Source organism: Xyrauchen texanus, chromosome 39, assembly GCF_025860055.1.
Source record: "Xyrauchen texanus isolate HMW12.3.18 chromosome 39, RBS_HiC_50CHRs, whole genome shotgun sequence".
Taxonomy (NCBI): domain Eukaryota; kingdom Metazoa; phylum Chordata; class Actinopteri; order Cypriniformes; family Catostomidae; genus Xyrauchen; species Xyrauchen texanus.
The window spans coordinates 22,057,368-22,079,738 of NC_068314.1; the positions used below are offsets into that span (position 1 = coordinate 22,057,368).

General features: G+C 37.9%; 1 protein-coding gene across 7 annotated transcripts in view; it reads left to right on the forward strand.

Moving 5' to 3' along the window:
* Nucleotides 1–22,371, forward strand: part of LOC127632552 (microtubule-associated serine/threonine-protein kinase 3-like) — a 49,621-nt gene that overhangs the window by 12,877 nt on the left and 14,373 nt on the right. For 3 of the 7 annotated variants that reach the window (XM_052111187.1, XM_052111183.1, XM_052111189.1), the window contains 18 exons: nucleotides 745–820; nucleotides 1,022–1,042; nucleotides 2,264–2,342; nucleotides 3,356–3,513; nucleotides 4,870–4,945; nucleotides 5,054–5,263; nucleotides 12,669–12,770; nucleotides 12,869–13,001; nucleotides 13,094–13,164; nucleotides 13,257–13,345; nucleotides 13,564–13,772; nucleotides 17,043–17,181; nucleotides 17,267–17,399; nucleotides 17,938–18,103; nucleotides 18,245–18,346; nucleotides 19,086–19,208; nucleotides 19,390–19,502; nucleotides 22,112–22,281. In XM_052111187.1, coding sequence (XP_051967147.1) covers nucleotides 745–820; nucleotides 1,022–1,042; nucleotides 2,264–2,342; nucleotides 3,356–3,513; nucleotides 4,870–4,945; nucleotides 5,054–5,263; nucleotides 12,669–12,770; nucleotides 12,869–13,001; nucleotides 13,094–13,164; nucleotides 13,257–13,345; nucleotides 13,564–13,772; nucleotides 17,043–17,181; nucleotides 17,267–17,399; nucleotides 17,938–18,103; nucleotides 18,245–18,346; nucleotides 19,086–19,208; nucleotides 19,390–19,502; nucleotides 22,112–22,281 — 2,170 coding nt within the window. The remainder of the gene's footprint in view (nucleotides 1–744; nucleotides 821–1,021; nucleotides 1,043–2,263; nucleotides 2,343–3,355; nucleotides 3,514–4,869; nucleotides 4,946–5,053; nucleotides 5,264–12,668; nucleotides 12,771–12,868; nucleotides 13,002–13,093; nucleotides 13,165–13,256; nucleotides 13,346–13,563; nucleotides 13,773–17,042; nucleotides 17,182–17,266; nucleotides 17,400–17,937; nucleotides 18,104–18,244; nucleotides 18,347–19,085; nucleotides 19,209–19,389; nucleotides 19,503–22,111; nucleotides 22,282–22,371) is intronic. The other 4 variants (XM_052111188.1, XM_052111184.1, XM_052111186.1 and 1 more) reach the window with 3 other exon arrangements.

Consider the following 22,371-nt stretch of genomic DNA (forward strand, 5'->3'; position numbering starts at 1 on the left):
TGACCCCTTTTAATGTGCACTCAGTAACTTTTTCCTCATTAAATAGTTATTCTCTCCTTAAAGAAATACATTTTAATAATTTTTTTATATATATATTTATAAATCATGACCACTCACATGAGATGAAGACTCCTCACTAACCTGATAAAAGCTGTTTTGTTCTACATGTAGAGGGTCCTTGCATGGGGGCTGCCATGTTAGAATCACATGACCAGTTGAAAACTACTCACTTAATTTTCAAACAAGTTTCCCTAACACTACCCCATCTACTGTTGGCCAGACTAACAGACAATCTCGCCCTAAACTCACGGCATTGGTTGAGCCAATGTTGCTGCATCAGGCTGATCAGAATGCTCAAGCAAACAGCTATATTTTAAAAGCGAGAGCTGTGACAGAGCCACAGTGTTTACACTTTTACAGAAATGTTATTTTTGCATATTAAGCTGGGTAACAAAGTATTTTGCACTGGAAACACACTTCAACTTAAAAGAAGAATAGGAGACAGTATTTTGAAACTTTGAGAAAATCACACTCACCAACTTTAAATGACATAGACAGGACATTTGACCTAGAATTGTTGTCATAGTTTTGAATTGTTACGATTAGTTTTTTGTTGAACTTTGTTCCAAAGTAAGATATACTGAATGTCCTGAAATATCTGAGGTCAGTTAGTGACCTTTCTTTAATCCTGAAAATTGCATAACACTGTGCTGTGTTGAAATTTCCTCTTTGTTCCCCTTCCAGCTGCCAGCAGCCCTCTGGACAGCCCACGAAATGTGTCCACTGCTGTTTGCTCACTCAACTTCCCTTTTGCCCGCAGGTAGACAAATCTTTTTTATCATATGTTTCTAGTTCATAAACATGACAGGCCAACATTCTTGATTTTCATCAACATTTATGTGACTATCGACTCCATGTCAGGGTCTTATAATTGAATAATTTATTCTGCAGTGGATCTTCTATGTAGACTTCACTAAGCGTATCGTCTATTCTCTCTCTTCATTCCTTTATTTCTTCTCAGCCACCTGGCTCGAGCTGACAGGTAGCCAATCTCTCTTTCACACTATTATCTGGCCAAACTTCAATCACCCTTTGAGATTTTGTGACTTTGTATTCCCTTTTCAGGGGTCAACAGTAAGGGTTTTCTTAGCTTGTCTGATTGGGTCTAGTAGTTCAGATTTATTAGCTTTGCCCAGATTTCACTGCCCCATCAAAAAAAATATATATATATAAATAAATAATTTTATATATATATATATATATATATATATATATATATATATATATATATATATATATACACATTACTGTGCAAAAGTCTTGGGCACATAAGATGTTTCACAAAAGCAGTTGTCTTAAGATGGTTAGTTATATCTTCAGCTTTAGTGTGTCAATAGGAAATATAAATGTTATACTCCCAACCATTACTTTTGCAAATAGAGAACAGGGAGCCCTGCAACAGATGTCAATGATTGCGACTGTAAACATGCACAATGACTTGGTAACAATAGTTTGAAAATTATGAACCAATCAGTATGTTTTGAATTGTATGCCATCTTTTTCCAGCAAAAATATGTTTATGATTTCATATAATTAATATATAAAAATGTTTTATTTTATTTTATTTCATTAAATATGTTTCATTTACTAAAAGAACTGCACTTTTTATTTGCAATAATAGTTGGAAAATATTAATTATATTAAATCATAAACATTTTTGCTGGAAAAAGATGGCATACAATTCAAAACATACTGATTGGTTTATAATTTTCAAACTATTGTTACTAATGACTATTATCAAGTCATTCTCGCAATTTCTAAACAACATCATGTATGTTAGCCAGCTAGATGACATTAACTTGGGTTTAATCAGCAGGATTCACAGCAAAACTTATGTACAAGATCAATTAATGTAAGATTTGGTGACAAACGCAGCTCTGGCCAATTGGGCAAGAAACAGTTTCACAATGACCATCCTTATTGTTGAACCCTGATTTAGACAATACCTGATTTTTATTTGAATGTCATATGCTTTATCTACAGCTTATAAAATGAACCCTAAAATAATTTGTGCTTGTCAGACCACAATAAAAAAATTATCCAAAGGCATCTAGGGAATTCTGTCAATATGGGATTATTGGCATGGTGGAGAAAAATAATTTGATAAGAAAATAATTTGTTGTGGTCTGGCTCAGTGGCCACATAAAGTGTTGAGTGTTTGGTGGGAAATTCTAGTTCCTGAAATGCTTTTTTGTTTTCTCAGAGTGGAAGGTAGACGGTGGTCTTTGGCTTCCCTTCCATCATCAGGTTATGGGACCAACCCTCCCAGCTCAACTGTCTCTGTATGTGGCTATAAATACACAAGTAATCTGCTGTTACTACAGTAGAAGGGAATATTTTTCTGTTGTATACGCATATGTGTTTATTTATAGGTTTAAAAGCAATAGCACTAACCATGCATTATCAACTGATTTAACAATGCCTATACTGAATTATGAAATCTATATAAGAGTTATATCAAATGAAGAAACTGTCCAATTCAATCTTTTTTTTTTCTTTTTTTTAACACAAACCGTGTCTTTCCACAAACTTTTCACCCCATGCCAAGCACTTCTGCTGAAGAAACGATGTAAGATTTTGGAATGAACTATACTATGAAGAAACAAATACAAGCATCAAAGAAACATTTTTAATTAAGTTTATGGTTTTAAAAGAAAACAATACATTTTTCTTTTTTTTTTCTTTCAAGGTTCATTTCACTAATTTAAAGTAATTGTTTTCATTCATTATTTAATTTCTCTGCTCACATGTAGTCATGGCAGTTTGTCTGAAAGAACACAAAAGGGACTGATGTCTTCCACATGATTTACACATGGTCAGGAGTAGGTGTCAGTTTTGCTTGCACCAACTGACATATTGAGAATACGAAAAACAAGAAGTTTTATGAATCAGAGAATTTGAGTCAGACCAGCTTTCTGAACGATTTACGCAAAAATTTGTTCTGCTCCTGTTTCATGAACGCGGCCCAATGTACAAAGTTAATGTGTTCTTTTTTTCCATTGGAAAATACTAAGAAAGTTGAAAATATGTTTTACATTTTTTTATTTTTTTATCAAATTGTTTAAGAAAACAAATATTTGAAAATATTTCATAAATATAAATCATAAATGAAATATTTATGAAAACAACGTATCAATCCAATTGTAAAAATGCTAATTAGAAAATATTGAACTAAAAAAGAATAAAACTATCAATTTTCTCCAGTTGATTCTTCAACCCCACTGTATGTATTTAAGCCTTGTTGATTTTGGATTGTACCCATGTGGCTATGTGATGGAGGTTTGTTACTTTGCAGTCGTCATCCTCATCTCAAGAACGACTCCACCAGCTTCCATACCAACCCACACAGGACGAACTTCATTTCCTGTTCAAACACTTCCGAAGTTCGGAGAGCATGACTGATGAAGATGGACGACCCTCACCTTTTATACGGCCCCGGTCACGTAGCCTTAGGTAAACAATTATACACAAACACACATTAATTGCGATATAGGATGTCATTGTTTACATTTAATATGGTTATTTTGGGTTTATCATTTTACATGCGTGAGTGGAGTTTTAAGGTGACGTGTGTAATTTTTTAATAAAATATACTACTTTCACAGTTTAATGTTCAATCAGCTTCACGTAAGCCATTCGCAGATTGATTTTCCGAAAGGATAATACTGTGGCTATGTGGCAATATCCAGCACAACATGGCAGCATTGCATCAACCAAAGGTGTGAGCTTGGGGTGGGACAGGCTTTTTTTCTGCTTAGAGATGCTTGTGGCACAGAATGTACATGCTTCATCTTTAAGTAGTTTACTTAGAGGTTTATTAAAGTGCAGTGACTGTTTAAGAGCTATGGCCTTGTGGTTTGCACACGCTACAACACATTGACCTGTGGTGCTAATGTGGGTGACACAAGTCCAGCTCACTTAATTTATCGATCCTGTCCCTCACTCTTCTCCCCGTTGTTTAATAAAAGAGGCAAATGGCCTAAAAGAAATAATAATAATACAATATAAAAAAACAAAAGTGACTGTAATGTGTAAAGCTAAAATTTTTACTAAGTAATTTTCAGTGCAGTTTTTTGCCACACTTGCTGTCTGATGTGTAGACTCATGACTAATAAACAAAATATCCTGGCTTCCCCCTTCAAAACTGAAGTGTTTTTGTCTTGTGAAGAACCTCTCTCAAGCCTGAGTCAGTAAACTGGAGACTGAATTCGCTGTGGTGTAATTGAACACCGGGGGTTGAAATTTGCATTCAACCACTTGTGAGGTTCAGTATAATAGTATAATTTTTTTGGATAAATGACATCCTTCCTGAGCTTAGCTACAGTTAAGACAATCTATTTTGCTCAGCCTGCAGTGCAGTTGCTTACCTTTAGACCACATCTCTGCTTGATTCAGATCTTTAGATGTCCACCCACAGTGTGAAACACACACCCCTGCACACTTCACACTTCAAACAAGCCTCACACAAAGAAAACATTGCACACTTGGTTATAAGAGTTGTTTTCCTCACTGATGATATTGAAATATAAGCGCTTGAATGAACTCGGTTGTGACCACTGACATGCAAGTCAAAAACAAGTGATTCTTATGAGCTGTTTCTTTAATATTTTTTTTTAAATATAATGCACACAAACTCTTGATTAATCGGTTTAAATAATTCAAACAAATTATTTACCAAGTAGGGTAGAGGTCAAAGCAAAAACAGTTCTGTAGAAAATGCCAATCTTTGTCAATAAAGAGTATTGTGCATGTTTACAGTATTTGGCCTTAAACGTACATGATTTTCATCTTTCATTCTCCATGTTTTAGCCCTGGACGAACAGGTGGCTCATTTGATAATGAAATTATAATGATGAACCATGTCTATAAGGAGCGCTTTCCAAAGGTATGTGGTACCAAACTCAGATAAGACAGATAATATCTCCAAATTATAGCCAGTTTTTCCCCTGCAAGTGTACATTTTTGCTGTAATGTGAACTATTCTGCCATACAGGCCACTGCTCAGATGGAGGAGCATTTGCTGGATATCATCAGGCAGTGTTCCCCTGACAGCACTCTCCCATTGGGTGATGGGGTCTTGGGGTTTATCCAGCACCAGCTAATGGAGCTGGCCAGAGACTGTCTGGATAAATCCCAGAATGGCCTGATAACATCCCTGTACTTCATTGAGCTGCAGGATAAACTGGAAAAACTGCTGTATGAGGTGAGCTATGAATCTCATGCTTGGTTTAGTGATGTTTTCAAGGGCTGAGTATCATTGCCGATTCCTGATTCGATTCTGATTCACAAGCTCTCAAATCGATTAGATTTGCTATAGATTAATTTGGGTGTATTTCAGTTACAGTGAGGAAAATAAGTATTTGAACACCCTGCTATTTTGCAAGTTCTCCCACTTAGAAATCATGGAGGGGTCTGAAATTGTCATCGTAGGTGCATGTCCACTGTGAGAGACATAATCAAAAAAAAAAATCCAGAAATCACAATGTATGATTTTTTAACTATTTATTTGTATGATACAGCTGCAAATAAGTATTTGAACACCTGAGAAAATCAATGTTAATATTTGGTACAGTAGCCTTTGTTTGCAATTAAACGTTTCCTGTAGTTTTTCACCAGGTTTGCACACACTGCAGGAGGGATTTTGGCCCACTCCTCCACACAGATCTTCTCTAGATCAGTCAGGTTTCTGGGCTGTCGCTGAGAAACACAGAGTTTGAGCTCCCTCCAAAGATTCTCTATTGGGTTTAGGTCTGGAGACTGGCTAGGCCACGCCAGAACCTTGATATGCTTCTTACAGAGCCACTCCTTGGTTATCCTGGCTGTGTGCTTCAGGTCATTGTCATGTTGGAAGACCCAGCCTCGACCCATCTTCAATGCTCTAACTGAGGGAAGGAGGTTGTTCCCCAAAATCTCGCAATACATGGCCCCGGTCATCCTCTCCTTAATGCAGTGCAGTCGCCCTGTCCCATGTGCAGAAAAACACCCCCAAAGCATGATGCTACCACCCCCATGCTTCACAGTAGGGATGGTGTTCTTGGGATGGTACTCATCATTCTTCTTCTTCCAAACACGATTAGTGGAATTATGACCAAAAGTTCTATTTTGGTCTCATCTGACCACATGACTTTCTCCCATGACTCCTCTGGATCATCCAAATGGTCATTGGCAAACTTAAGACGGGCCTTGACATGTGCTGGTTTAAGCAGGGGAACCTTCCGTGCCATGCATGATTTCAAACCATGACGTCTTCGTGTATTACCAACAGTAACCTTGGAAGCGGTGGTCCCAGCTCTTTTCAGGTCATTGACCAGCTCCTCCCGTGTAGTTCGGGCTGATTTCTCACCTTTCTTAGGGTCATTGAGACCCCACGAGGTGAGATCTTGCATGGAGCCCCAGTCCGAGGGAGATTGACAGTCATGTTTAGCTTCTTCCATTTTCTAATGATTGCTCCAACAGTGGACCTTTTTTCACCAAGCTGCTTGGCAATTTCCCGTAGCCCTTTCCAGCCTTGTGGAGGTGTACAATTTTGTCTCTAGTGTCTTTGGACAGCTCTTTGGTCTTGGCCATGTTAGTAGTTGGATTCTTACTGATTGTATGGGGTGGACAGGTGTCTTTATGCAGCTAACGACCTCAAACAGGTGCATCTAATTTAGGATAATAAATGGAGTGGAGGTGGACATTTTAAAGGCAGACTAACAGGTCTTTGAGGGTCAGAATTCTAGCTGATAGACAGGTGTTCAAATACTTATTTGCAGCTGTATCATACAAATAAATAGTTAAAAAATCATATATTGTGATTTCTGGATTTTTTTTTTTAGATTATGTCTCTCACAGTGGACATGCACCTACGATGACAATTTCAGACCCCTCCATGATTTCTAAGTGGGAGAACTTGCAAAATAGCAGGGTGTTCAAATACTTATTTTCCTCACTGTATAATGCCCCTTTTGCTTGCATATGAAAGAAATTATTTTACAGCTAATCCTGTTAATTACACAGGGCCTTATTACAAAAATATTAATTTTACTAATAATATTTTATAAATTTTTCAGCATTTTGGTCACATTTTGGCTTTTTAAAAATGAAAAAATACTTGTACACCAGAGGTGCTGAAACCTCTTTGTACTAAGGGCCAAAAATCAGCGTCAGGGTCAGCGCTGCACTGTCTCTTACTGTGTCCTGTTCCTTTTAGTAATTTATTGTACTGTCCCATACTTTTTTGCACACGTTTGCACGTGCACTTTATGTAGAAATATTATATAGTCTCATGTGGTTCTGTGTTTGTCCTATGTTGTTTTATGTCCATGGTCCTGGAGGAACGTTGTCTCGTTTCACTGTGTACTGCACTAACTGTATATGGTTGAACGACAATAAAAAACCACTTGACTTGGCATAATGTTCTGGAATGAAGCTGCTTAAAAGGCACAGTTAACTTGGTGTATGTAAACACCTGATCCACTGGAATTGTGATGTAGTCGATTAAAAGTGAAAATCTGTGGATTTTTGGAAAAATTACTTGTGGCATGCACAAAGATGTACTAAACAACTTGCCAAAACTATAGTTTGGTAATATTAAATCTGTGGGGTGGTTAAAAAATTTGTTTTAATGACTTCAACTTAAGTGTATGTAAACTTCTGACTTCAACTGTAGCCTACCCTGTTTTACTGATAAGCAATGTTAAGACCATGTTAATTGTGTGCCCCTGCCTGTGAAATATGATTTATTTTGAGATTGTGTAGGTTTGTTCTGGTATGGGGATAGGATATTAATTATATTTGTTTAGGTCTTGAAAAGGGTCTTAAAATGTCTTACATTTAAAAAAAATATGCAGCAACCCTGCATACACATAAGCATTTGTGTGCCAGTGTAATTTTGCATTTCTCTTTGTGTATGTGTGCATGCTGTGGACCCTGCAGCTGTGGTTTTGATAAGAAATATAGATCACCTTATTCTAGCTCCATGCTCATCTCAACTACAGGGTGTTTGTTTCCATAGCAACCCTTACGCCCACCCTGCCTGTAGTGTTCAGACAACCCCAGGCAAGACTCGAGCGCGCTTTCAGATGGCTGGTGTGCTCTGGGTGTTGTCCTGAAAGATAAGGCTATTAAAGTGTTTCCCACTTCTCTTAGTCAGCTGTGCCAGGCGCTGGGATCCATATACTGCAGTTTGAGCTGCTATAACACTTCAAATATGATCCTGTTGTGATTCATTGTCAAATCCTGTGGATTAGTGTTGGCATGTGGTTTTAGTCTTTTTCCACTGTTCCAATGTCTCTACACTAATAGTCTTTGCTGCTTTCTTTCCACAGATTTTATGTTTAGAATCAGACTGCGTTGTTTTAAACCTGTGATTGTAGAAAAATACATGTTTTGCCACTTACGTCTATTGGGCAAAATCAATACATTTATTTGAACAGATGTTATCAATGCTAATTATCGGTAATTTAAAGTGTTAAAGCTATTTGTTTTATTTTTGGGAGCCCATTTGTGCCAGTGTTACTCAATTGTAATTAAAGTAATCAATTAATCTGTTAAACAATAATTTCTGAAATGCCTAAACATGGATAAATGTATACAGTATAAATCAACAATTGGAATAAAACTATTAATTAAAATATAGCTAAATTGAAAATGCAATATTCAGCTTAGCAATTCATATATAAATAAATCAATTAAGAACAGTTCATTTAAATAAACAATGAATCTGTTCTTAATTGTAATTTGTTTTATTTTCTGGGCCACCATTTATTTTAAAGAGACTGTTGAGAATTTGTCTCCTACACGAGCACAAGATCTTAAAGGGGTCATGACATGAGAAACCAAATTTGCCGTGATCTTTTGGTATATAAGAGGTCTTTGTATCATTAAAACGTCCTGCAAGTTTAATATTTTAAGACGTCCTCCCCATTCTAAACGAATCATTTATTTAATCAAGCTCAAAATACAGCTCGTTCTGGATTCATGGTTAGAAGTGACGTGACGGTTAGAAGTGACGTACCAGCGTTTGCATATGACCGCCTCCAGCACAAGATAACTACGCTTTAAGCGCAAGACAACTACTCTCATTTCAGTATCGCCGTCGCCTCACAAGTGTTCAGTCGTTGGACAGCGAGCTCTGACAGAGACTACTTGTGCACAGGAAAATTACGATGCCACACAGATGTGCTGTTCCTGGCTGTGGTCAAACAAAACCTCTGAATAAGCTGCCGAAAGATCCAGACGCCAGGGAAAAATGGATGCAGTTTATTTTTTGCGGACGTCCCAGTCACGGCAGTGTTAACTTAAGCGTTTGTTCTGTACATTTTAAGGATGACTGTTTTGAGAACAAATCTCAATATGATGCTGGCTTTGCCAGAAAACTGTTGCTCAAAGATAAGTCCGTGCCGACTATTCTGGGAACAACGACGACGCAAACTGTAAGTAATCTATTTTAAACTTTAAACTACTTTTTAAAGCGCAATTTCATTCATTATGAATAATCACAGTGTTTTTACTTAGTTTACTTGCATATTGTTCTGGCTGGGGGCGTCAATAATTGATACATAGGCACTGACGTTAGCCAATCATAACAGTGGGCGTTAACACTGAAGTCTTAAATGGAAAACGCCCCCAAAACAGACTGTTTGAATCAGAGGATGAGAAACAGGGTGGGAAAAGGTCATAAATCACTAGATTTTAAAAGTTTTTCTTAAAAAAAAAATATATTAATACTATAATTGCACCTAAGGGAACATAATAATACAATAAAAAAACCCATGTCATGACCCCTTTAATGTTTCAGTGCATATGTGCTAACCACCAGGCTGCATCTCTGACAAGTAATTGCAACTTTAATCTGTTTATTGCGTTTATCTAATGTCTTACTATTGATATTGATTTCACAGTTGGCTGAGTGGCACAAATGGGTCTCCATATTTAATGTCCTTGAACATTGTAGATTAGAAGGTTTGAGGCAGCTTTGTTCATGTAAGCAATAAGGACAATATGTTGTCAGGCACCAGCCACATGGGCACAAGTCACTGTATGTGAAGTCTGAGCTACCATCTGCATAGGATGAGAGAGATTGCAATGCTAAAATAGGAAATGGTTTGTTGTTTTGATGTCTACTTATTGGCATAAATGTTTCTCTCAAACAACTCTTCCAGTGGCATTTGGCTCTCTATGAAATGAGTCACACGTCTCATAGCGCAACGAGGCTCTTTAATGCTGATTTGACAGCACGCCTCTCTTGCTTTGTTCAGGCTCATCAAATTCATAAAAATGCAGTAATTTTAGTTTTTAACGTGGGAGTCGCCTGACTGAGCGTGATGCCTTGTTTACTCAGCTTTTCTCCTAAGAAGCATTACAGGAGGAGACATCAGCTCAAGATAGATTAAAATTGTTTTCTTTTGTTCAGGATGTATAATTTTGGAATATATGGTTCCATGTTTTGTGCGGTCTTCAAATTTAGCTGCATCTCACATCCAGATTCAGTGAGCATGCAGAGTTGATTCAAATTATCATGAGTACCTGGAAACGATTTTGATCCTATCAGACCAAAGCTCAAGTATTGCTCATTACCTCCCACTCTGCATCCCACAAGCCATCAGATTCACCTGCTCAAGCAAGTAATTACATTACAATCACTTAAAGGTGGGGTATGTGATTTGCAAAACGGCCGGCAGATTTTGAAAATACACAACTCTAAGGTCCTACCTTCTCTCCTCCAACGCTGGCCCTGACTCCACCCATTCGAAAAACATGGACGCGCAATCATGCACGAGCGAAAACTCAGATGCGCAGTGTTCTAGCAGTGTTCTAGACTCACTAGTCAAACAGTGCATTCACCTGGCAGACAATTTTTCAGAGCAAATTGTTGACACAGCAGGAGGAGGGGGTCGCATACCACTCTTGAAAGGTGTAGAGCTGATTTTCTCATAACTGTAAAAAAAAAAAGAACATCGCCAGCCCTGGCGTCTGTACAGCGGTCTTCTATTCAAAACAGGATTCATAGAAATGTGGAACAACCCCACTAGCACTATAAAAGCTCTATTCTCCATACATAAATACAATCGCTTCCTGTTACTGGGTCACGAGCTTTGAGTATGCGCACAAACGGGACACGCAGCCAGGGTGGTGGGGGAGGGGGCATGGTACGACCGTTTGATTGACACATTTTCTGTCCAATGATTCTAGATGGTCTTGAAAATGATTGGCTGGAGTTTTTCGAGTCCTGCCCGTTCCACAGATGATTAAATTGCTTAATTTTCATTTCAGTGCTTCTAATTTACAGCCAGTAAGTGGGTTAGGAATAGGATTTCAAGTTATTTTGAAAAAATGGTCAAAAAAGAAAATCACATACCCCACCTTTAAGCAAATACTCCTTTTGTTTAGGATGGACAAAGTGTTTCTATAGTCATTTTATGACTGGCACAGCGTGCAGACTTTTTTTTTTCTTCCACACAAATCTTATGATGAACCAAAGATAATTTAGGTTTATTTGACCAATGCTTTTGAATTAACCATATGCATTTCTGCAATACTGTAAACACAATATTTGTTTTGTGTAATGAAATAATCCAAATTATTGATTTGAAATTAATCAACAGCATGACACCAATGCTGTTGATATACAACCCCAATTCCCAACAAGTTGGGACAGTATGTAAAGTGCTAATTAACGCAAAGGAGTAATGTGTAAATTCTGTTCACCCTATGCTATATTGAAAGCACTTCAACAAATTATTTGATGATTTATCTTGTGAATTAATTTGTTGTTGTTGTTGATTTAAAATTTATACATTCATTTCTAATCAGATGAATGCAGCGCGCTCCAGAAATGTTGGGGCAGTCGAGTGTTTACCACTGTGTAACATAATTTCTTCTAAAAACACTTATTAAGCATTTTGGCACTAAAGACAAAATATTTTGCATGCAGAATTTCCCCCCATTCATCCATTATGCAGGTTTTACAGCAGCGCAATTATATGGGGCCTTAGTTTTGATCTTCATATTGTGCAACATATTCTCAAATGAAAATGGGTCAGGACTGCAGGCAGTCCAATCTAGCAACCACACTCTCTATGTATGCAGCCATGCACTTGGCTCCAGGCAGTATGGGGTTTGGCGTTGAATTGAGCCATACATGAACTCTGTCCATTATAGTGTTATTAGAAGTAATGGTGATGTTACACAGTGGAAAACACTTAACTGTCTCAACTTTTTTGGAGTGTGTTGCATCACCTGATTTGAAATGTATAAAAAAAAAAATAAATTCAGAAGTTAAAACATCAAATAATTTGTTGTAGTGCTTTCGATATAGTACAGGGTGAATAGAATTTAATTTCTATATAATACATTTTTTAATTGATTTTATTTTATTTAAAATATTTTTAATCAGCATTTTACATACTGTTCCAACCTTTTCCAAATTGATTGTAGCTTAACTTGTATTCAACCTGTAACATTCCTTTAATGTGGTTCCTTTACAATTACTATTTATGACCTATTTTTGCAGATCAGTTTTCTTTACAGTCGGGGTGAACTATGGAGGGCGCTATGCATTGTGAATGTTTAAATGAAGAGAAAACATCACACTGCCCCTTTAACTGTATGGTTGTCTTGTCAAGGCTCTGGAGCGCTCTGAGAGTGAGGAGGTTTCAGTTATCACCCAACTGGTGAAGAAGATTCTCATCATCATCTCACGGCCTGCACGACTGCTCGAGTGTCTGGTTAGATGCTGCAAAACACCTACACTGATTCTCAGTCCTCCACAGAATATTCCTGATGGTCTAACTTTTCCCTTACTGTGCTGCTGATTATTCTGCAGGAGTTTGACCCTGAAGAGTTTTATCATCTACTAGAGGCTGCAGAGGGTCACGCCAAAGTCGGCCAGGGCATCAAAACAGATATTCCCCGATATATAATCAGCCAGCTTGGTCTTAACCGAGATCCCCTTGATGGTGCGAGATCTGTCATTTTTCATATGATAAACTTTTATGCAAAGCCTGTGCATTGACTGTAATTTTGTTGCATCTCTCATCTCTTTTGACAGAAGTTGTGCAGTTAGAGGAGCAGTATGATTCTGGCCCCACACTGACTGTTGATTCGGAAGAATCTGCAGCAGTAAATTCACCCAAACAGAGCTGAATCAAAAAATAGCCTTGCTGAGTTTTATAAGATGTCACTAACGATACTTCTCTTCCTGATTCTTTCAGCAGAATAAATCCTTTCCCACACCCCCACGAAGGAAACCACTGGAGAGTGATTTTGAGACCATAAAACTCATCAGTAATGGGGCTTATGGGTAAGCAAATCACATCATGGCCCAGTTATGAAAATGATTACTTTAGAGACGGCACAAGGACACTTTTTCAGCTGCTGAAATGCTGTCATCATCTAGCTTTAATCTCATCCTAGCTCATTAAATTATCTTGGTATCTTTAAGTCAGCCAGTCCGTCAACTATATTGTTGTTCTTGAAACTCTATGCTGTATCTTGGTATGTTTTCAATCTGTCCTGCAGGGCTGTGTATCTAGTAAGACATAAAGAAACTCGGCAACGATTTGCCATGAAAAAGATCAATCGACAGAACCTGATTCTGCGGAACCAGATCCAGCAGGTGTTTGTGGAGCGAGACATCCTGACGTTTGCGGAGAACCCTTTTGTAGTTAGCATGTTCTGCTCCTTCGAGACACGCAGGCACCTGTGCATGGTCATAGAGTATGTGGAAGGTGAGGAACTGAACATAGTTTATATCAAGCTCAAAATGTAAAAGCTTAATTATGGGCTGTATTTTCAAAAATTCAATAAAAATTATAAAAAGGGCATAATACAAAGCATTAAAACAGATACCCGAATCCGTTTTAATGCTTTGTATTATGACTTTTTTATTTTTTATTACATTTTTCTAATTAAAATATAGACAAACCAACTGAAATACAGCCCATAATTAAGCCCAAAACAAAGGAAAGTGGAGCTCTTGCAAAAGTTGTTGAAAAAACCTTGTGAAAAACCTAGGTCTGATTAATGTATTTATTAGTAGGGGTTTAAATGACCATTATTTATAAGTAGTTTACATAAGGTAAAATACCCCCAAATTGTTTTTTAACTGAACTGGCATTTCAAAATGTTTTGCCAACATAATGCCACAAATCTCTAAATGAAAACATTAAATGTAACAGACATAGATTTGCACATGAACAGCTGTTGATCAAGGTGGCGTTATGTTCATGCACTATGGTTTTCCCTGCTTTTAATATTTTCAAAGCAAAATTTCAGGCTGGTAAAGCAAATTTAATAACATGCGTTTCACGATTTGTTCCTAATGCCCTGCTTGATATGCTTCACATCTAAAACGCACATTTGTGTGGCGCGATTGAAGCCTATTTTGCCTGAGTGTGGCGTGAGCTATCACAGAGCCACTCATGCTCTGCTCTATCCTTCTGTATCTCTGGAGCGCGTACATGCTCTCCTCCTTATTCCAACCACAAAACTCATGTTCTGTTCTTCTCTACTTTAAAAGAATATTCTGGGTTCAATACAAGTTATGCTCAACATAAAAATAGCAAATCTGGTTAAAGTGAGACACTAAGAATGGAAATGAATTGGGGCCAATTTTTGAACTGTAAAATACTCACTTTTTCAAAAGTATAGCCACAAGAAGACATAAACAATATGCATGTAAACATGTTTTTAGTGTAATAAAATCGGTTACTAACCTTTTCTGTGTAACGTTTTAGACAATTTTCCAACTTCGTTGCCATTATGATGTAATGTCAACAAACCTTAAAATCACTGTAAATATTACAATTTTAAACAACTTTATAGCTCAAATAATACATGAGTTTTAACAGAAGAATTAATGTAAGTGCTTTTATAGAATTATAAGCTTCAAATTTCTGCCTTATTAGCCCTCCAAATATTGGCCACATGCACTTTCATATGTACCTCACTGTAAGGGACAAGTCTAAATTAATTTTGTTTTTTTTTGTTTTTCTAAAGCTTTTTAAAAGAATATTTCAGCTCTGTTGGTCCATACAATGTAAGTGAATGGCTGTCAACATTTTATAGCTCAAAAAAGCACATTAAGGCAGCAAAAAAGTAATCCATAAAAATCTTCTGAAGCGATATGATGTTGTGCCAGATGGGCTGGTTTGAGGATTTCTGTTACTGCTGATCTCCTAGAATTTTCACGCACAACAGTCTCTAGAATTTCCTCTGAATTCTGCCAAAAACAAAAAAACATCCAGTGAGCGGCAGTTCTGTGGACGGAAATGCTTTGTTGATGAGAGAGTTCAACAGAGAATGGCCAGACTGATTTGAACTGACAAAGTCTACGGTAATTCAGATAAGCACTCTGTACAATTGCAGTGAGAAGAAAAGGATCTATTCTTAGATGCGGGTTGGTGCTGTTTTGGTGGCACCAGGGGAACCTACACAATATATAAATGTATATATAAACTCAGCAAAAAAGAAACTTCCCTTTTTCAGGACAATGTATTTTAAAAATCCAAATAATTTTACATATCTTTATTGTAAAGGGATTAAACAGTGTTTTCCGTGCTTGTTCAATGAACCATAAACGATTAATGAACATGCACCTGTGGAACGGTTAAGACACGAACAGCTTACAGATGGTAGGCTATTAAGGTCACAGTTATAAAAACTTAGGATACTAAAGATACCTTTCTACTGATTCTGAAAAACACCAAATGAAAGATGCCCAGGGTCCCTGCTTATCTGTGTAAATGTGCCTTAGGTATGCTGCATGGAGGCATGAGGACTGCAGATGTTGCCAGGGCAATAAATTGCAATGTCTGTACTGTGAGATGCCGAAAACAGCACTACAGGGAGACAGGAAGGACCGCTGATCAGCTTCGTAGTGGCAGACCACGTGTAACAACACCTGCACAGGATCGGTACATCCGAATATCACACAGGTACAGGATGGCAACAACGACTGCCCGAGTTACACCAGGAATGCACAATCCCTCCATCAGTGCTCTGACTATCTGTAGGCTGAGAGAGACTGGACTGAGGGCTTTTAGGCCTATTGTAAGGCAGGTCCTTACCATCATTGGCAACAACATCGCCTTTTGGCACAAACCCGCTGGACCAGACAGGATTGGCAAAATTGCTCTTCACTGACGAGTCATACATTTATTGTCGAAGTAATGAGTGTTACACCGAGTCCTGTATACTGGAGTGGGATCGATTTGGAGGTGGAGGGTCCGTCATGGTCTGGGGCGGTGTGTCAAAGCATCATTGGACTTAGCTTGTTGTCATTGCAGGCCATCTCTATGCAGTGTGTTACCCTTCCTGCAGGCTCATCCTGACATGACCCTCCAGCATGACAATGCAACCAGCCATACTGCTCGTTCTGTGCTTGATTTCCTGCAAGACAGGAATGTCAGTGTTCTGCCATGGCCAGCCAAGAGCCCGGATCTCCATCCCATTGAGGACCTGTTGGATCAGAGTGTGAGGAGTAGGGCCATTCCCCCTAGAAATGTCTGGGAACTTGTAAGTTTCTTGGTGGAAGGGTGGGGTAACATCTCACAGCAAGAACTGTCAAATCTGGTGCTGTCCATGAGGAGGAAATGCACTGCAGTACATAATGCAGCTGGTGGCCACACCTGATACTGAATGTTACTTTTGATTTTGACTCCCCCTTTGTTCAAGGACACATTATTCCATTTATGTTATTCGCATGTTTATGTCTTAGTTGTTGAGTCTTTTTATGTTCATACAAATATTTAGATGTCAAGTTTGCTGAAAATAAAAGCAGTTGAAAGTGAGAGGACGTTTCTTTTTTTGCTGAGTTTATATGTATATAATGACTGCTAAACACTATAATTCACAGTTGTCCTAGTCAACGGAGTTCGAGTCCATATTATAAGGAGGATAATTATAAATCAGCCAGCTATTGTGATGATGACCAGCTGACTACGTTTTATCCCTTATTACCACCTCAATAACAATGTTTGGGGTGATTTAATTTCCAGGTGGAGACTGTGCCACTCTGCTGAAGAACATGGGCCCACTTCCTGTGGATATGACCATGATGTACTTTGCTGAGACAGTTCTGGCATTGGAGTACCTCCACAGTTATGGCATTGTGCACAGGGATCTCAAACCAGATAAGTGAGAAAATGCAAAAATTGCACAACATTCATGGAGCTGTATGAGAATGCAATTGTTGTTAAATATTTGTGTTAACATTTTGCAGCCTTTTGATTACTTCGATGGGACATATTAAACTCACTGACTTTGGGCTCTCTAAAATTGGCCTCATGAACATGACCACCAATCTGTACGAAGGCCACATTGAGAAAGACACCAGGGAGTTCATCGACATGCAGGTGAGCTTTTTTATTTTAGTGGTGCCTGATATGACCTGAGCCATATACAGGGTACAGGGTAGGCTCTTGGGCCATTAAACTACCACCTATTAATACACAGAGCACCTTAGCAGTCACATTGCAAAACTTAAATTAGAATTATTGCTAGTTTACAATGCTTTTAATGATATTAGTTATGTGTTTTATGTATTTTGTTGGATTGAGCAAGAGACAGACACAGGGGGTGTGGTTTCATATCTCGGAGAGGTGTTAATTTAAAAAACAAAAAACAACAGCAAAAAGTCCAAAAGGGATAAAATAGCTTCATTGGGGAAGTGTCCAAAACAAAGGGGAATCTGGCATCCTCATGGTGAAAAGGGGCTTAGTGAAAGTTGGGGAGTGCCTATAATTCTTTGGTCCAGGAATAAGGGCGGGGTCTGGCAGTTGCACGTGAACCACTCCTGGGTCCCGGGTCAAGGGCAATAGTGGCACGGCATCCTGACCCATCAGCTGTAAAGGATGCTTTCTGTGTTTCATTATTTAAAATGATTTGCTATAGGTTTGTGGCACTCCGGAGTACATCGCCCCAGAAGTGATCCTGCGGCAGGGCTACGGGAAACCTGTGGACTGGTGGGCTATGGGCATCATTCTGTATGAGTTCCTGGTTGGATGTGTTCCGTTCTTCGGAGACACAACTGAAGAGCTCTTTGGGCAGGTTGTCAGTGGTGAGCTCAGATGAATGTTTAAACTCTATGCCCTGATAGATTGTTGAACACTGATTCAGATCAAAGGATCAGGAAGCTTTACAGACCGCTTTGAAATTAAACTGGCAGGAAAGAATTTGATACACTGTGTTCTTTATGCAGATGAGATTATCTGGCCAGATGGAGATGATACCCTTCCTGTAGATGCCCAGGACATGATCACACAATTACTGAATCAAAGCCCCCTCGAGAGACTTGGAACAGGTACTCTATTTTTAATTTATGCTTGGAGCTGGGCGATATAGCTAAAACTTTTATGTTTTATTTTTCAGACTCTTAATGTTTATAATATAAATCTGAATATGTATGTAGTTACTCCTTTTGCTCAAACAAACAAAATTCAATATTAAAATGTGTAAATTAAAACAGTAAAACATTTAGTAAAAAAAAAATTAAGGACTTTTCCACATTGTTTTCCACTAAATGAAAATAACACTAATATAACAGTACATTTAGTATACTGTTATATTAGTGTTATGCACTAATATAACAGTACATAGAAATAAAATGCATAAGGTGCCCTGTGGGGACTTCATTGACATTTTTGATTGATGATGCAAATTAATCTTTGAATTGGCGTTTTGAATAAGTGTTTTAACCAGCTCATTGAAATGGAGAGTTTAAACAACTGATTCACGTACATGAACATCCCAACTCCATAACCGTTGTTGATACTAAGAGTTATGATGCAATTAAAATATCTTGATGGTGTCATACTCAAGTCATGAAACTTATTTGCCAAGTTATTGGCAAATAATATAATAATTAAAATAATTTGCAATATGTGCAATGTTAGTTAATTTAATGGCTGTCCAATTTAAATGTAATGTATCACGTACCCCTAGTTTGAAACCGATGTAATCCTGAGCGTCATTCATTCAACTACATTTTTAGGAATGTGCACATGTTTGTGAATTCTTAAGAAATTCAATGTGTGTGGTAGGTGGGGCCCCAGAGGTTAAGCAGCACATGTTCTTCAATGGTCTGGATTGGAATGGACTCCTGCGTCAGAAAGCTGAGTTCATCCCTCAGCTGGAGGCAGAAGACGACACTAGTTATTTTGACAGTGAGTTCCAAAAATTCAGCATACAGAGGACATTATTTAAACTATGAATAAGCCTGAAGCCAAGCACTCTGAAAATGTCAGCTCATTCTTCCGGCGCATCCACTGAGATGCAGTTATTATTTCTCCATTAAGCTTACCTTTTGCCCCCTAAATCTTTTAAAAATGTTCTCTCTCTGTGTAGCACGATCTGAACGCTACCATCATTTGGCCTCTGATGAGGATGATGAAACTAACGACGAAGAGTCTTCCCTTGAAATACGACGATTTTCCTCATGGTCTAATCGCTTCAGCAAGGTTGGTTTTTTAAGTCTCTGTGCTTTATTGCAGAAAAAATTAACTGTGTTATGATAAACATTTAAAATGTCTTATTGCTGCTGCTTGTATATCAAGACTAAAAGAATAAAAAGGTATCAAATGGAAAAACATGGAGATGCATTTTGTTATCCTATAAACTAAGTTAAGTTTTGCCCATGCACTGCTGCCAATAGAGAGAGGGCGTTTACACTCGAGTCTTAAATAGAACATCTCTTTCATTTGAACCAATAGTGACTTGAAAAAGAACCAAGTATTCAAATTGTACATGGACTTTAAAGTGGGCTCAGATCTCTTCATTTGACACTTTGTTGTTTACATTTACACTAAATACTACTATTATTTTCATTTACATTTTTTTTAAATGTAATAAAAAAATAAATGTTGTTAATTAAAAATAAAAGAGGCCCTATTATGCTTATTGGGATTTTACCTTTCCTTTAGTGTGTAATATAGCTGTTTTGCATGTAAAAGGTCTGCAAAGTTACAAAGCACAAAGTCCACACAAAAAGAGTTATTCTCTCCCACAGACACCTCAAGAACTCAATAATGTATCTACGTCACTATTTAACACATCTGCATAATGCCCGTCTAAGTGCTACTGTGGCCCGCCCTCAAACAAATGTATTTATAGCCAAGGCCAGGATGAGTTGGGTTAGTGTTGTCGTTATGTCGAGAAGATGCTGTGTTCTTCACTGCGAGAGCGAAACCTCTGTTTGGACTTCCAAATGCAGAGGAATTGAAGAATCAGTAGTTAAAATGTATTTTTAATTATTTAGCAGTACGACCACTTGTTTCAGGACCACAGCTTTTAAGTATGCCTGATTATTTGTGGATTTATCTGCAATTGAGAGTTCAAATGCAGAGTTTTATGTTGTAGCTACCATGTACACCCAGTGAACAGCTGTAGGCCTCTGCTAACCTGCTAGCTAATGTTATTGTGTTGAAATAGTTTTGCTAATCAGGTGCGGGCCAGCTTTTATCAGCAATTGTGTAGAATTATGCAGTTTGTTTGTCGTTCTTACTATCATGAATAGTGATCAAGTGTGGAGATGGATTTAGTTTTACAAATTGACATTTTACATGTGCAATCCATGCTAGTGCTGTGTAATGTTATTGTTGTGGTAAGGGTTTACTATTCAGCTGTAGGCCGGTTTTACCTAAAACTGTGTATCAAAATGGTCGATCTCAAGAATCATATATGATTACAAGCTGTAATGTTATGGCCGCTATCGATAGTCCACAGCTAGTCAAAACCTCTCTAATAACCCGGTAATGTCCAAATGGGAGTAAGACTTTCTTCTCCATTCATACCGTGGGCGAAAATAGTTCAGCTACACCCATTCTAGCAAAAGATGACTAAATTATATGCACGATGTGTCTTTCTTGAAGCTTTGTTAGGTTCACAATGACCAACAGTGTACTTGTAAGAAAGGTACTAAATTAAAACTTACTACTGTGAAACGTCCTGGTCAAGTCGTGCTTGCGAATGTGGTTCGGGTCAATCAGCTCGTTCTTCCATTGGACTCAAAATGCTACCAACGCTTATTGTTACCATAGTTACAGTAGTGTTTAAAGCTGCTCAAGAATCCTGAAACTCCATTATGGTCAGGGGCATAACATTTCCACCACATGCTGAATGCAGTTGACCAATCACAACAGACTAGGCCAGATGACCAATCAGAGTAGACTGGGCTTTTCGGAAAGGGGGACTTTAAAGAGACAGGACCTAAAGCGTTTAAGCCAGAGGATGAAAATAGATTTAGCAAAAATGTACAGTATGAGAAAAAGAATGTGTTTTTTGAACATTAAAGCAAGTAAACCTATTCTAGTAGACCCCCAAAACAAAATTATGAACCTGTAAATAAACATAATATGGGCTCTTTAAAAATAATAATAATAATAATGACTAGTAAAGTAAAAATAATGATGTTAATCTAAAAAATTAAAAAATTGTTTGTATGTGTTATATTAGATATGAGTATTTTTAGTAAACTAGTATTATATTACACTCTTGGTAGTATAATTCCTTCATTTTGGCTGAAATGCTTGTGCTTGGAGTATTTGCTTTGCAGGAGTGCTGCTCATTTACTGAAGTTATATCGCAGCCTTTTATGGTTTAATATTCGCTCTTGGTCACTTTTGCACTTCTTGGTGCATTTTTGTTATAATTTTGTTATAAAGCAGTCCTATTAGATATTGTTTGTTTATTAAATTTGACATAACTGTGTATTCTGTTTTGTGTTCATTTCAGGTTTGTGTTCTGTGTTTGCATTTCCCATTTGTTTTGGTGCATTTTGCGAAATATAGAATCTGTTGTAGCCAATTGTGCTAGTGGGACAAGTAAAGCGTGCTGTTGCAAGTATCTACATTATGAGCATCAGCCATATGTAACCAAACCTAATAATGCTTTTTAGGAACCCAATCAACTTGAATATTACACACAGTAGATTTGCCTGTAAATAGGGTATTTCTAAAATGCTTCGGTGTCCATAAATATTTGCTTTTGCCTTGTGCTGCATCCACGGCAGCAGCTGTCAGTATAAAGTCCACGGCCACTGTCATGGACACTTTCATCCACTGTTTCGTAGGTTTACAGTAGCACAGAGCACCTAGCCACCCCATCCAACCTGAGTTTCTCCTCCGACCGGAGTCACAGTGAAGAGATAGAGGACCGGGCAGATGTGAGAGAGACTCACTGCCCTGGAGAGATCCAACGACAGGCCTCCACTGGAGACAAGAGGCTCTCACAGAGGGCATGGTGAGAGGGCACATTTAAAAGAACAATTCACCCAAATGGGAAATCATCATTTACTCGCTCTCATGTAATTCCAAACCTGTATGAAGCTAT